This window comes from Amphiura filiformis, chromosome 4, assembly GCF_039555335.1.
Source record: "Amphiura filiformis chromosome 4, Afil_fr2py, whole genome shotgun sequence".
In the NCBI taxonomy this organism is placed as follows: domain Eukaryota; kingdom Metazoa; phylum Echinodermata; class Ophiuroidea; order Amphilepidida; family Amphiuridae; genus Amphiura; species Amphiura filiformis.
Genome location: NC_092631.1, coordinates 79,122,395 through 79,139,759, shown reverse-complemented (window position 1 = coordinate 79,139,759; position 17,365 = coordinate 79,122,395). Strand labels below are relative to the sequence as shown.

The 17,365-nt window shown below is 35.8% G+C and overlaps 1 protein-coding gene across 1 annotated transcript in view; it reads right to left on the bottom strand.

Annotated features, from left to right (window-relative positions):
* The window catches only part of LOC140151472 (integrin alpha-8-like), a 68,827-nt gene that overhangs the window by 30,643 nt on the left and 20,819 nt on the right, over positions 1-17,365 (bottom strand). Inside the window, exons 2-7 of the mRNA XM_072173824.1 lie at positions 13,443-13,573; positions 11,272-11,366; positions 9,970-10,096; positions 8,283-8,347; positions 2,271-2,313; positions 1,339-1,511 (exon numbers count right to left, since the gene is read on the bottom strand). Of these exons, the coding sequence (XP_072029925.1) occupies positions 1,339-1,511; positions 2,271-2,313; positions 8,283-8,347; positions 9,970-10,096; positions 11,272-11,366; positions 13,443-13,573 (634 nt within the window). The remainder of the gene's footprint in view (positions 1-1,338; positions 1,512-2,270; positions 2,314-8,282; positions 8,348-9,969; positions 10,097-11,271; positions 11,367-13,442; positions 13,574-17,365) is intronic.

Genomic DNA, 17,365 nt, shown 5'->3' with positions numbered 1-17,365 from the left:
ATGAAGGTGTCAATAGTGCAGGTACGACCCGGCAAGTTTGGTTGCGTTAGGATTTAAACTCAGTTTTCATAGGAGACCAAATTTTAAGTCTTAAATAATGATATTTTACAAATTGACCCCAAATGACCTTTGACCTCAGTATATGACCTTGAATACCACCAATAGATGAGGGTTCCCATAGTGGAGCTATGACCCAAGTTTGATACAAAATTGGATCGATTGAGCCCATATTTATTGGTCGAGCTATGTTGACCTCAAATGACCTTTGACCTCAGTATATGACCTTATATGACCTATCCTGAAAATCAAAATTCAATCTGCGCATCCATTCAGAAGATACAGCATCCGGAGGTTAGCAAGGACAGAAGCACAGAAGCTCGGACATTGCAAAAACAGTAGTAGGCCCTATGCCTCACGGTGGCAGCATAAAAAGTGCTAATTTTTCATTGTCTTCTGTTTTTTCAAAAACTAGTATGATCTTGGGTCTCTTTTTTTTGTCAAATTTGGATTAAAGGCTCAATGTATGATCTTTTTTCAGAATATACCTCTATTTTTGTCAAAACGATTTTTTGGCATATTTGTAATACTTACACATGTTCCAACTTACATCTATGAGTAAACTGTCAAATTTGCCTTATTTGCCATAAATTTCCAACGTTTTTTTGCGTCCAAATGCATTGAGAACTTTCATAATGATTGCATAATAACTTTTCTATCATTTTGGAAGAAAAAAAGAAAAATTTAAAAATTTAAAAATATCGTACTTCACAGCCACACATTGCCACCCAAACCAAAGTTGAGACCCACCCCCTTGCTGGCCGCCATAAGCGTGTTGCCCATTGGTGTCAATTTAGGCAAACATTATTTTTGAAGTGAAAATCTCTAATTGTCCCTTTAATTCAATAACATTTTTAAGGACTCTCCGACTCTCTACATGGGGGGGGGACATCATACATTTTTGGTGGGTATGCTCCCCCAGAATTTTGAGGTGGTGGGTCTTTGGGAGCTGACAGCGTACCAGTAAAAGATGGTCTTTTATAGCTGCAAACAAGTAAAAGTGGGTCTTTTGGAGCTGCGAACAGTTAAAATCAAGGGTCTTTCTTGGCTTTCTGGTTGAAAATCACCTGTAAAACACAAATATGTGTGGAATGAACAATTTAGGGTCTTTTAAACCTAAAATTATTCAAATCAAGGGTCTTTCAGACCTCCAGTTTGGTCAAATTTAGGGGGTCTTTCGGAGTTGTGAAATCCAAAAAAGGAGTCTTTCCAGCAGGATATACCCGTATGGTCGTTTGTGTTAAGTGCCCCAACCCCAGGCTCTACATTGTAAGAACTTACCTGTCCTTTATGGTCTGGTGCTCGTGGTAAACCCACTGCAACATCAGGCATATCATCGCCATTAAATTCACCCAATGCTACAGAATACCCTCTGTAACTATCATCCAATGATGCTTCATCTCTGAATGGCGGAGGGTCTTGAGTTGTACGGAAATGTTCCACATACAATGATCCTGTTGGGAATAAATGGAAACATATTATTGAAATTACTCTTATCATTTTATAGGACACCATATGGTAGAATTATAAAGTTAATTTTGATTGCAATTTAAAAATATGAGTGATCTCACAGGAGCAAACAAGCAAAATAATAGGAGTTGCACTGTACATTAGGTAGAGGCATCGTATTTGGCGTTAGCTTTGGATATTTAATTACTTTCTTTATTATCCACCCGGTCGGGTTGAAAATAAAGAAAATGATTAAATGGCCAAATCTAATAATGCTAAATACTGGTGCCTCCATCTAATGTGCAGTATAAGTGAAAGATAGATCTATAAAATTTTCATTTCAATCAAATTTAAGTCTGATTCAGACTCCATGACATCACAGTGTGATGCGATGCTTTTAAAACATCACAGCATCACACGGTGAAATTAAAATGTACATTTTAATTCATTGCACAATGCTGCAACGCTTTAAAAGCATGTGGGCTCTGCATCTCCTTTTATGTTCATTCTGCCGACCTTGATGTTCTAATAGCCAATCACAAGCGCACACTGCCGCGATATCGCAGCGTGATGCAAAGACAGTTGGACTAAGTTCAAATCTCATCGCCGACAAAATTTCCTCCGCGTGATGAGAATTTTCGCTGCCAAGCTCTTAATAACCTGGTTCAGATTTCAATTTTAAAAGCATGGCAGCATCGCATCGCACTGCGATATCGATGCGGAGTCTGAATCATACTTTATGTAGGAGTGATTATACCACTTACCTTGCCAGTATATACTCCCAGGACCTCCCATAACCAATGTATCCTGCAAATAGAATCAACATATTACTTTCATATTTTAAAGAAATATAGCCTACTTCTACATTAAAGGCCTACTTCTACATTACAGGCCTACATACACCCTGCCGGCAGATTTCAAAACTTAAAGGGGCATCTTGTGATCCAAAGCCTCATCTTTATACCACCAGAAAGCTCTGGCTACATAATATATATGTGCACAAAATTTCATACAAATTTGTTAACTTGGCAAGAATATTGTCAAATTTGTATTTCATTCTGGTTAACAGAAGAAAATTACAACAAGGTGGCCTGTGGGGCAACATAATACACATAATCATAGACCCCGTTTAGACTAGAAAAAAGTCGTACTTCAACAACGACTTTTTTGAAGTCAAGTTCAGTCAAATTCAGGTCTAAACAGGTACAGTCGTTGTTCAAGTACGACCGAAGTCGAGTTAAAAAGTCGTTGTTCAACAATGCTCCCGAGGTTCATTAAGTCGAATTCAATTCGACTTTGTCGTGGTTGAAGTGCGACTTTTCCTGGTCTAAACAGTCAGTCGAATTGAATTCGACTTTTTCATGGGTGTCGCTGAACTGGCGAGGTGAATTTCGGGTCTGTCAATTTGTCGCTAAGCAACGACACTGTGATATCGATAAACAACTCGGATGCAAATGGGGACCCGGGGAGCAAATGGAGTTCATAAAGCAAGGTAGTCAAAAAAGTTATCGCGGCCTGAATTCTGCGAGCCGCCCCGCGGACGAATTTTATATGAACTATGACGTCACAAGTTGAGCAGTGACGCTGTTCTGCACATGCTCAGAATGAGGAAAATATGTGTTATAAATTCAATATGGCGACGTACTCAAAACGTTTCTACCGCAAAGTTAACGCTGACTTTTATCTCAATTTTACTACTTTGCATGTAGATTTTTTGTTTAAAAAGTAGGCATTTAAATAGAATATAATGAATTATAATCTTAGGTTTGATAAAAAAAATACCGGATGACAGAGGGCGTAAATAGTCGTATTCGAATTCAACAGAGTCGAATTCGTTCGGGCGCATAGTGTAAACACCCACAAACACAAATTAATTTATGCTAATTCCGTTTTTAAAAGTTGCAAATCTTTTAAAAACTAGATTGTCTTAGCATCAGGGGATCTTGGGCAATCATGTGCATCTGGCTTATCCCCTCAATTTCCACTTGAGTCCACTCACCCTAGCAGAAATTCTATACAGCAAGAAGTGTATCAAAAGTGTATCAAAGTGTATTAAAACTGTATCAAACGGCAATTTGATACAGTTTTGATATACAAAGGGTGTATTGAAAATGTATCAACTGAAAATATAGGATATCAAAACTGTATCAAATACCACCTAACTGTATCAAAAATGTATCAAAAGTGTATCGAATTTGAACTTTGCAGTTTTTCAGTGTATGTAAAGTGTATCAAAATGAACTTTTTGGTGCTAGATGTATATCAAAAGTGTATCAAATTGGACTTAGTCAAATTCTGGCTGCATACAGTGTATCAAAAGTGTATTAAATTGGACTTTGCCTGTTTTTTAGTGTATGTAAAGTGTATCAAATTGAACTTAGTTAATTTTTGGTGGCTAGAGGTATATCAAAAGTGTATCAAATTGGACTTGGTCAAATTCTGGCTGCCTACAGTGTATCAAAAGCGTATTAAATTGGACTTGGTTTATTTTGGGTGGCTAGAGGTATCAAATTGGGCTTTCATAAACTGACCTTTTGTAGTGTATCAAAACTGTATCAATAACTGATCACATGTCTAGATAATGACTCATCATTTTCAAATTTGCCCATGTGGCATGCATGCAGTTAACACCAGGATTTGTATTTGGAAATGTACTGTATTTTAGAGCAACTTATGGTGTTTTATTTATCATGATGAAGATACAAATATGCTTGTAGACTGCACATTAGGTTACAATGTAGTTGTAATCAGGGACTGTGATTAAAGAGGAAATATCTGACTTTGTTCTGATAAGGTAAGCTTACTATATATCATATATAGGGCCTCTATGTATATGTATTAAGCATGAATATAGCACATGCCTGTATAGTAGATCTTTTTGTTATTGGTAGCCTTTTTGTCTCTTTATTGAGGGTAACAACTTCAGTGACAAGCACTGCTTTCCAAGCAGGCCCTCTGATGTATGTATGTTCCATTTTGGTTGGGTTTTGCTTCTTTTTTGCAATACTTTCTCACAAATTAATCCTATTGCGTTGTAATTTTGAACGTTGATAGGGGAAAGTGCATTGAGCTGCTCCGTGATGGGGGAAAGTGCTAGAGGTCAGCATTGGCAGTAGAGGGCAGTGTTGAATTTGTGCTTGATTATAGACTAATTTCAAAATTTGACCTTTGACCCCTTCACTTTGGGGTCATTAATGTTTGCAAATATGTTTAGATCATGTAAGGATAATTCTTGTCGAATTTGAGCTTGATTGGACTAATTTTGAAATTTGAAAAACTGTATCAAAAGTGTATAAAAAACTGTATCAAAAGTGTATAAAAACTGTATCAAAAGTGTATAAAAAACTGTATCAAAAGTATCAAAAAACAATCAAAAGTGTATCAAAAAACTATATCAAAAGTGTATCAAATGGCATGTATCAAAAATAGGGCGGTCCCGCTGGCCAGCATTAGAATTGGAACGCTGATTTGATACAGTGACATATTTGATACATTTTTGATATAATTATGTATAAAATGTGTATAAAATGAAAGGATAAGAATTTCAATGCTAATTTGATAGTTTGAATTGATTTCATACAGTGACATTTGATACACTTTTGATATAATTATGTATGAAATGTGTATGAAATGAAAGGATCAAAATTTCAATGCTAATTTGATACAGTTTAAATTGGAACGCTGATTTGATACAGTAACATATTCGATACACTTTTGATATAAATTATGTATGAAATGTGTATGAAATGAAAGGATAAAAATTTCAACACTAATTTGATACAGTTTAAATTGGAACCCTGATTTGATACAGTTACATATTTCATACACTTTTGATATAATTATGTATGAAATGTGTATGAAATGAAAGGATAAAATTTGAATGCTAATTTGATACAGTTTAAATTGGAACCCTGATTTGATACAGTAACATATTCGATACACTTTTGATATCAATTATGTATGAAATGTGTATGAAATGAAAGGATAAAAATGTCAACACTAATTTGATACAGTTTAAATTGGAACCCTGATTTGATACAGTAACATATTCGATACACTTTTGATATAATTATGTATGAAATGTGTATGAAATGAAAGGATAAAATTTGAACGCTAATTTGATACAGTTTAAATTGGAACCCTGATTTGATACAGTTACATATTCGATACACTTTTGATATGAATTATGTATGAAATGTGTATGAAATGAAAGGATAAAAATTTCAACGCTAATTTGATACAGTTTAAATTGGAACCCTGATTTGATACAGTAACATATTCGATACACTTTTGATATAATTATGTATGAAATGTGTATGAAATGAAAGGATAAAATTTGAACACTAATTTGATACAGTTTAAATTGAAACCCTGATTTGATACAGTTGCATATTCGATACACTTTTGATATAAATTATGTATGAAATGTGTATGAAATGAAAGGATAAAAATTTCAACGCTAATTTGATACAGTTTAAATTGGAACCCTGATTTGATACAGTAACATATTCGATACACTTTTGATATAATTATGTATGAAATGTGTATGAAATGAAAGGATAAAATTTGAACGCTAATTTGATACAGTTTAAATTGGAACCCTGATTTGATACAGTTACATATTCGATACACTTTTGATATAAATTATGTATGAAATGTGTATGAAATGAAAGGATAAAAATTTCAACACTAATTTGATACAGTTTAAATTGGAACCCTGATTTGATACAGTAACATATTCGATACACTTTTGATATAATTATGTATGAAATGTGTATGAAATGAAAGGATAAAAATTTCAACGCTAATTTGATACAGTTTAATTGGAACCCTGATTTGATACAGTAACATATTCGATACACTTTTGATATAATTATGTATGAAATGTGTATGAAATGAAAGGATAAAATTTGAACGCTAATTTGATACAGTTTAAATTGGAACCCTGATTTGATACAGTTACATATTCGATACACTTTTGATATAAATTATGTATGAAATGTGTATGAAATGAAAGGATAAAAATTTCAACGCTAATTTGATACAGTTTAAATTGGAACCCTGATTTGATACAGTAACATATTCGATACACTTTTGATATAAATTATGTATGAAATGTGTATGAAATGAAAGGATAAAAATTTCAACACTAATTTGATACAGTTTAAATTGGAACCCTGATTTGATACAGTTACATATTTGATACACTTTTGATATAATTATGTATCAAATATGTATGAAATGAAAGGATACATTTCATTTGATACTTTTTTGATACATTATCTTGGCATTTGATACACTTTTGATATGTATAAAATGTGTATGCAATGTTAATTTGATACAGTTTTGATACATAAAAGTGTATGAAATGAGGGTTCCAATTCAAATACTTTTTATTTCATACATTTTTCATACGTATCAAAAGTGGTGTATCAAAAGTGTATCAAATTTCAGCCAGGGCAAGCCCACTTCAGAGTTTCTGGCCTACCCTCAAGCTTTCAAGCTATTGATTCAGATCATAGTTTATGGTTGTTATTGTTGTTTAGCAACAAGCCCAATTTGACCACTCAGTTGTCACTTTAGTGGTATTCAACCAATCAGGTCTTCCGTTCTATTTTCCATTCCTTTGTTGTGGCCATACTTTTCTTGTGATGCACTTGCATTTCTCTTGCTTTGTATGGAGTTCTTCTACGCTTTAAGTAATGTAATTAATGTTTCAGAGTTTGGAGTATCTATAGTGACTTGATGTATTTGTCAGCAGATTATTTTGCCTTATTGATATATTAATCATACTAAATGTTCATTAATTGGGCTGGCATTATTTCTTCTTTTGGAGATGCCTAATTATTTAATTAATTAAATTTAATTGTATTTAAAATGTGGTTTTCCAATCCAATCCTCTCGGGTTGATCAAAAGATCTGTATTTGGCTTAACATAAATTATTTTGGTTAAATGTGATACAGAAGTCAACTTTTGTGTGTCCATTCTATATGGTTGGTTGGCTTGTACACATTTTTCCAATAATACTTGTATTTAAATAATTTGTTGCAAGATAAATAATTTGAAAATGCTTGCTGTCGTTAAATATCTCAATTTATGTTTATGGCTTAATTTCTATGAAATTGTATCATTATTTATCTTAATCATATTTATATCTAAAATTGTTTAATGGATAATAAGCTCTTATTAAATGGTCCTCATGATCGTTGGGGCAATGCTGTGTCTAAATATTCGCTTTTTGTTGTGTTTTCCTGATGTCTCAAGACAATCCTCTGTCATAATCGAATTCGATGTCAAATTTGAATTCGACTTTTCTCTAGTCTAAACGGGGTCTTACATAACTCGTAAACGCAAAATCGGAATCAACTTAAATTTGGGGAATAAATTTTTTTCATGGATGCTAGGATCATTTTAGACGTAAAGAGCCTTCAAAACAGTTGTCTCCCAAATCAAAATGTATCTGCTTTTTATTTCACTTACTTGTCGCTAGGGGGAAAAATATTTTCAACATGGGGAGGAGCTGAAAATTGGGAAGTTTTTGGTAGGTCACCCTGGGATGGGGTGCCCGAGGGTGGTTTCCCCCTCGGAATCAGAAAATTTGGCAAAATATAGGTCACAAACACCCATGTAAGGCCATGTTCCCTCTATTTTGTCACAATTTTTTAACTTCACCTAGGATTATTGTGAGGGAGGGCTGAAAGGTATGAGCCCTCAAGCCCCCCCCTGTTCCTAAGCCTATGACATATACTCTGTTATATTAGGGCAGATATCTTACCTCATTTATGGCAGCACTCATTCCTGCTTGGCAGTATACAGGACCAAGACGCTTCCAGTCACCAGCTAAAAATAGAAATCATTTCTAAAAATCATTAGTATAGTAGTAAAAATAAGCTTTTATGGTTTGCAAAGTCAGTAGGTTGCTTCAAATCCAAACTACAGAAAGGGAAATAAGTTTTAAAAATCTATCCAATTTGAGCTACACAATCATTTATGAAGGGAAGCTTATACATAAAATGACATATTGTGTTTAATTTTGTACCAACAAAACTAACTTTGAAATAATTATATGACTGTTTACTAAGTGCTGTGTGAAAATGAGAGATTTCCATGACTTCAGGGCTGAATGAGCCTAAATTGAAGACAAAAGTGCCCTTTCCAAAAGTCACAAAGTAGGCCTAAACTTGTTAACTGCAAGGCGTATTGGGACAAGGAATGGAACTGACCATCTTACAACTCACTGTGCTGAACTCTGCACCAAGGGGATTTGCATGGCTGAATGATCAAGAATCGATACACATTACAGTAAATGTTCACTTGGTGAGGATTTTAAACTGCACTCAAACACATGGGGTTTTCCATTAGTAACAAGCCATGAATCAACTTTTGTGACAAGCATAGGCCTACTTTGTGACTTTTGAAAAGGGCAGTTTTTGCCTTTAATTTAAGCTCATTCAGCCCTGAAGTCATGGAAATCTCTCATTTTCACACAGCACTTAGTAAACAGTCATATAATTATTTCAAAGTTAGTTTTGTTGGTACAAAATGAAACCTTACGATGTTATGACGACATGTTCAGAGGGGGACTTATTTCTTTTGAGGTGTTTATCATTTGTACTTTGGTAATTCAAATACATATTATTTAGGCCTATGACATATGTTTCCAAATATCAAATTGCGAGAGTGCTGGCCACCGTATTTGGTTTGAACGCTACCATATTTGCACAGATTGTGAACAATTTTGGAAAGGCAAAATGTAAAAATTGTTTATTTTTGAGGAAAATTGTGTGTTATTTTGTAAAATGAAGAAATAAAAGTGATGGTTATGAATGAGGTTAATAACTTTGCATCGGTAATATTTATTTATTTATATATTTCTTATTTAACTTGGGGTGACCAATTAATACACTGCCACTGTTCACCTGTGCTTGGAATTGGTGGAGGGAGAAAAGACATACACAATGAACCACCAGTTCCCAACGATCATGAACAATATAATAATCAAAACTTTTTTTAAGCAACAGGTACGTAAAGGAACAAAAGAAACAAAGATGATGGACAAAGACATCATTCACTCTTGCCCACATACAAAACATACCAAAAGTTAAAGAACAAACCCATTTACTCACACACTCAAACAAACAATCCAGCAATGTTATAAACATAATATAAAAAGTTACTTGAAATAAAAAAAACAGCAATCAAATTTTACCAATGTCAAAAGAAATTTTTTAAAGTGTTTACCAAGATTGCTATTTGGACAACATCATTACCATTTCTACTAAATAGTCTGCCCACATTGAAAGATGCATGGGGTAGGGAAGGAGATTCTAAGCTGAATGTGCATTTCCAACTATTCTATAAAGATTTATGCAGATATATTTTACATTCTGGCAAGTGGCAAACAAATTTCCACCAGGATTGTAAGTTGTTCAAATCAAACTCTAAATAATCAATGTTCTTACGCTGATCAGTTTGACATGGTGTCATTTCATCAAATTCTCTGAAATTATTCCTGGCAACGAAGCATCCTCCGACAGGGAATCTATACCGCCCTTCTGGGGTATACCACAGACGTAATGGTGCACAAGCCTGCAAAAGGAAACAAGGAGGGTATTACACTTTTTACAGTATTGGTAATTGAAACAAAAAAATAAAGAAAAAAGTGCCCCTCTGACAAAAAATGCAACAGAAAATCAGGAGGGCAAAGGAAAAGAAAAGGGTCAAGGAACCCCTTTTCTACCAAAATTCAGCCCGATCATGGGCCAAAATAGTGTAAAATACAAAAATTTTGCGCAATTTCGTGCACATTGTTATGATAAAGTCAGTTTCATCCTGATAATGGGTGAAAATAGTGTAAAATACCGAATAAAGCCTTTTTTGAAGCTCGAAGACATACTGTCTCTATGTATTATATGATGCAACTGTATTTTTTTCATCTGTGCCCCCAAAATTTTATTTTGCCCCCCCGACCAAAAAAGCTGGCTACGCCCCTGATTTCATGCTTATAATACATTCACAAATTGAAATGAACAAAAATATTTTGGACAAAACCATATTGGTAATGTTATACTTACTACTACTGGTCCATCTGGTCCAGAGCTTTCAACCGTGTACCCAAACCTTTGATTTGATTTGCTACCAGTCTGTATGTTACCTTGTATTGGTAATGTTATACTTACTACAACAGGTCCATCTGGTCCAGAGCTTTCAACTGTGTATCCAAACCTTTGATTTGATTTGCTACCAGTCTGTATGTTACCTTGTATTGGTAATGTTATACTTACTACAACAGGTCCATCTGGTCCAGAGCTTTCAACAGTGTATCCAAACCTTTGATTTGATTTGCTACCAGTCTGTATGTTACCTTGTATTCTCCGGCGTGTCCAGGATCTTTTCCTCATGGGGCTAAGCCCTTTTCAGATTTATGCGGGGCTTTATGGCTAAAATCGCCAAAAAACGGCTGATTTTACATGATTTTTAACAAAGTGCGGGGGGCTTCAGCACCCAAAGCTCCCCCCCTGGACACGCTACTGGTATTGGTAATGTTATACTTACTACAACAGGTCCATCTGGTCCAGAGCTTTCAACAGTGTATCCAAACCTTTGATTTGATTTGCTACCAGTCTGTATGTTACCTTGTATTGGTAATGTTATACTTACTACAACAGGTCCATCTGGTCCAGAGCTTTCAACAGTGTATCCAAACCTTTGATTTGATTTGCTACCAGTCTGTATGTTACCTTGTATTGGATTGTTATACTTACTACAACAGGTCCATCTGGTCCAGAGCTTTCAACTGTGTATCCAAACCTTTGATTTGATTTGCTACCTATCTGTGTGCTTCCTTCTGTTGGGTTACCTATACAACAAAATGTAATGTTTGGAACAAATTAAGGGTAGACTAGGTATTGTTGGTCGAAGCAGCCAAAAAAAATGATTTTCATTAAATCTAAATCAATATATTATTGAAAAACAACACTTTGATGTTTTGTAAAAGTTCATTCTACAAATCATATGCTTTAAAAACTTGCTTGATTGATTGTTGTGAGTTATGTACGTTTTACAAAAGTGTGTTGTTTCAGTCCTCTTTACAACATAACTCAAGAACCACAGGACCTACAAAAGTATATCTGTGATATTTGAATTCTTCTACATACTTGCTATGAAATGATGAATGCAATTTTTGCCAAAGCTCACTACCATTCGCAAGATGCTGTGAACTACCAAATCACAACAGTTTAAAATAGTTGCTAACCTTAAGGCAGGTTGGAGTGGTGCCTGAGCTAATGTATGTTCGGCTTATAGGCTAAAATTATTAGGCTTTTGTTACTGCGCACTTTAATGAAGTCCCAACTCACGCTTGCATAAATTCATATAAGCATGAGCCAGTCACGCATTACGCAAATGCGCAACTAGCGTAAGTCTTATATAAACAAAATCTAGAGGTTTTTGTGCTCAAATCATTGAAAACAAATATAGCCAACACTTATAGGGAAAGTATGGGTTCAATATGTGAGATCCAAGGGCCCATTGTAATGGGTTTTATTTCCCCCACCATACGCCCAACCAGCACTTGAAGTCTATGGTAGTACCATCAACCATGTCACAGACTTTAAGTACTTGGGTTCCAAGATGGGCTCTAGTGCTGGAGACCTAAAAAGAAGAAAAGGAAACTGGAACGCCTTTGGAGAAGCCCATCCCTGCCAATCGAAACAAAAATCAAGCTGTTTCAGACAACTTGCGTTACTGTCTTTCTGTACGGGTGTGAGTCATGGGTAATCACCAAGGACATGGAAAACAAAATCAATGCCTTTGCAACATCTTGCTACAGAGTCATGTTAAACATCAAGCGTGTGGATCGGATTCCAAATGAAACCATCTACAATCTGACCAACACCACTCCACTGGTTGCCAGAGTCTAGATTCATCAACTCAAATTTCTCGGCCATATACTGCATCTTGAAGACGACGAGCCTGTGAAAGAATATGCCCTTTACATTCCACCACATGGGAAGAGGAAACCGGGACGGCACGCGCACACTGTACTTACAGTATGTCCAGCACCTCCTGGGAGATACTGAAGGGATGTTGCAGCCAAACAAAATTGTTTCGCTTGCCCAAGATCGCAATAGTTGGAGAAAGCTTGTAGTCGCCTGCTCCGCAGCCGACTGATGATGATGATGCATGGTTTTGACTGGGAGGGGGAAACAGCAAAAACTTATAAGTTTGACCTGTTATTTGTCATAACTCAATAACTGCAATATGCATGGAAATATAATTGTGATCAGTGGCTTCCTCGACTCATTTCCTATAATCAATGTATTACTCTACAGAAAGTAGAATCTAAGCAAAATATCTACACCTTGCTGCCTGACAGACAGACACACACCCAGACAGACAGACAGACAGACAGACATACAGATTCACTTACCTGTTGTATCAAATGCAATCTCTGTACATTGTCCAGGTCCACTTAGAGGTGTAACAGGACACCTGAAGACTGCCCCTCCTTCATCTACACCTTGCTGGTTGACTGACAGACAGACACACAGACAGACAGACACACAGACAGACAGACAGACAGACAGACAGACAGAGATTCACTTACCTGTTGTATCAAATGCAATCTCTGTCCATTGTCCAGGTCCACTTAGAGGTGTGACAGGACACCTGAAGACTGCCCCTCCTTCATCTACACCTTGCTGGTTGACTGACAGACAGACACACAGACAGACAGACAGACAGATTAACTTACCTGTTGTATCAAATTCAATCTCTGTACATTGTCCAGGTCCACTTAGAGGTGTGACAGGACACCTGAAGACTGTCCCTCCTTCATCTACTCCTTGCTGGTTGGTCTGGGCTGACAGACACCCTGACAGACAGACACACACACCCGACAGACAGACAGACAGACAGACAGAGATTCACTTACCTGTTGTATCGAATGCAATCTCTGTGCATTGTCCAGGTCCACTTAGAGGTGTGACAGGACACCTGAAGACTGCCCCTCCTTCATCTACACCTTGCTGGTTGGTCTGGGCTCGTGGAGCACCTACCAACAACCTGTACAAAGACAGAATAAATACTGTCAAATCTCAAAATCAAATTGAATTAGCAGCTTATGAGATATGAATAAATCACAATGAAAGAGCACAAATGAAAGTTCATCCTTTTTCGGGTATATCTCAAAGACAACCCCACTCAATACACACTCACCCCTACAATCAAGGGGAATATGTCCATCGTAATAATAAAACGACGGTTCCTGTGTTTTATTCAAAATCTCGGATTGTGACTGAACTACAGCACCTAGAGTCTTGATTTTTGCAGGGTATGTTAGTTTAATAAAGTATATTATAATTATGTAAAAAACAGAAATTTGAAAAATATTGAGGGCATCTTCCTCAGTAAATGTTATAATATACTGGATATCGTAACAATAGAGAACAACGATTTGAACCCATGGTTAAACTAAAATCAGCTCATAACTCAAAAACAACTTTAATAATATTGTCCTGATTTTGCTTGATTGTGGCAGAAAACATGGTTAATGTTTTAGAATGAATGTTAAAACATTCATTCTATTTATTTCCAAACATCATGATCAGCATAGTGTGAAGGAAACACATGCAGGCCTAGACCTATATGGTTAACATATGCCTATGATTTCCTGTTGAATAGAACGGATTTCATTCCACTTCCCTTTGTATTTAACAGGAGTGCATCAGGACTACCAGTCGGGGACTGGGGGCAATATTTCCTAATCATCTCACTGACCCATACTGTTTACTAGTATAGTTGTCTGGTTTGGAAGGTCAGGGCCGTAGCAAGGTTGAAAAATGTGGGGCGGCCATCACAAATGTGGGGCGGCCAAATCACAAATTTATGGCCAAATTGAAATAAAGACATAAAGAAAAACATAACAAATTTCTCAAAAAGTGAGGCGGCCATGGCATCCCCGGCCGCCCCGCTTGCTACGGCCCTGTGGAAGGTAGATGGATTTTGAGTTAATTAGGTTTTAAAGACAGTATTAATAGTTTTACCTAGTATTTTTATGCATAAACAATTTTGAAAATGGTATTGTGGGGAAAAATTGATAGTTTAAACATATATTTTGTCTTAATCACAGAAAATTGGCAAATAAATTTTATATCTTGAAACCTACTTTATGATCCATGTGCATAGGCTTAAATAATATTTCTGTTATTAAAAGAACTGGATTTTTTTCTACTACATGTAGGACCTACATGTGTTTTATGTAGTCATTCAGCATCAATGCCTACATTTTAATTATATAAACATGCAAATTAAATAAATAAATAAATAAAATAAATAAATAAATAAATAAATAAAAATAAATAAAAAAATAAAAAAATAAAATAAATAAATAAATAAATAAATAAAAAAATTAAAAAAAGTAAGTAATTTAAGTATAGGGCCTAAATAAATAGTTAAGTAACAAAAAAAACAAGTAAGTAAATAAGTAGGTTGTATAAAAAATAACTAAATAAATTCATTAATTAATTACTAAATCAATTAATTAATTAATTACTAAATCAATTAATTAATTAATTACTAAATCAATTAATTAATTAATATAAGTAATCGGTAATTCAGTCAGTAATTCAGTCAGATAGATCAATCAATCAATCAAAGTTGCAGATTGTATTTACTTTTTCCAGAAAGGACCCACACAGGACTACCTCAAAATTTTTAGTCCCAGTAAATTTATGTTTTGGTTTTCGTCTCCACCCCCCGGCCCTCCTTGATTTCTGGGATTTGTCAGATTTTTTTTTGATTTGTCAAAAATGTTTAGTCTTTGGAATGCTTTAGGAAAGCTTCATACATGTCAATAAACATGACTACTTTTTAACCTTCTCTCCTCAAAATTTTTAGTCCCAGTAAATTAATGTTTTGGTTTTCGTCCCCATCCTCCTTGATTTCTGGGATTTGTCAGATTTTTCTTTTGATTTGTCAAAAATGTTTAGACTTTGGAATGCTTTAGGAAAGCTTCATACATGTCAATAAGTTCATTAAAGAATATTAATAAACAAGGATCACTTCCAAGTCATTTTGCGGTACTCTAGTGGGCTTATCCCTCAGAATCTCATATTTGAAAAATAAATAGGCCTAAATAAAAAGGGCATCTTCCTTTCCTTGATCTAAAAAGATCAGGAAACTACTAACACATGGAAGCAAAATAAAATACACTCCCTCCCTCATCATTCATAAATATCCTCTGGACGAGAACCAAAAAATTAATTTGATATGGCCTATTCGGTTACTGTGGTTATTTGCGACCCATTCAATTACTTGGCCAACTTGGCATGCAGCCTGTCAGTTCCGAGACTCACCAGTGGCGTAGCATCATAGGGGCACAGGGGGCATGTGCCTCCAATCAATTGCAAAATTTACAAAATCCCATGGGAAAATTGTCAACAAATGGCATGTGTCCCCCACCCCCCATCACACCCCAATATGATGACCCATGCTACGCCACTGAGACTCACACAGAGACGACACAGACACTACATATTATTATATTTACCATAGAAGTGATGATGTAACAGGATTAACTACCATAGCAATAACAACAGTTTTTGAATAATATCGCCCTGCTACTACACTATAAAAATCTTATGCAATGGGCCTGAATCTGGTGGGTGTACTGGGTGTTCTTTTAAAGACATTTCTTGTTTCATTATGAATACAACTTTATTAGGGCTGTGTGGGGGTGTCAGGAGTTTCACTGTTATTGTATAAATTATTCCTCGCGCCTCGCGAGGCGCGAGGTATTAGTGTTTACTTCTGAATCGAACGTGGGGACATGGGGAAAGCCTGAATATAGTAAATTATAATTACCTTCATTTAAATATTTATGATACTTTTATAAAAACAAATATTCAAGCGATGATAGTGTGTAATATAAAAAACATAAAATTTTTAGAAACAACAATAATTTGTTTTCTGCATAGAGGTTGATTTATTAATTGAATTGAGCATGCGTGTTGAGAAATTCGTTCGTTTGGGGCACTGATCTGACGCTTTGATAAAATTCCCTTTAAAAGGAAAGACCGGAGGGAAAGCTTTTAAGCAATAAATATACTAGGGCCTATAGTAACTCGGGGAAAATGATCCCTGACTCTTGGGGAGTATGAAAGCGCAAAGGTCATGTGAGGTCAAAGGTCAGGTACAAATTTGAAGTTGCTCCGATTAGGCTGTAACTTGGGGACAATGATCCCTGACACTTGGGGTGTATAAAACCGCAAAGGTGATGTGAGGTCAAAGGTCAGGTCAAATTAGGAGTTGCTCCGATTGGGCTGTAACTCGGGGGAAATGATCCATGATCACTTGGGGAGTATAAAACCGCAAAGGTCATGTGAGGTCAAAGGTCAGGTCAAATTTAAAGTTGCTGCGATCAGGCTGTAACTTTGGGAAAATGATCCCTGACACTTGGGGAGTATCAAACCACGAAGGTCATGTGAGGTCAAAGGTCAGGTCAAATTAGAAGTTGCTCTGATTGGGCTGTAACTCGGGGGAAATGATCCTTGACTCTTGGGGAGTATGAAACTGCAAAGGTCATGTGAGGTCAAAGGTCAGGCCAAATTTGAAGTTGCTCCGATTAGGCTGTAACTTGGGGACAACGATCCCTGACACTTGGGGAGTATAAAACCGCAAAGGTCAGGTCAAATTTAAAGTTGCTTCAATTGGGCTGTAAGTCTGGGAAATGATCCCTGACACTTAGGAGTATTAAACCGCAAAGGTCATGTGAGGTCAAAGGTCAGGTCAAATTGGAAGTTGCTCTGATTGGGCTGTAACTCAGGTAAAATGATCCTTGACTCTTGGGGAGTATGA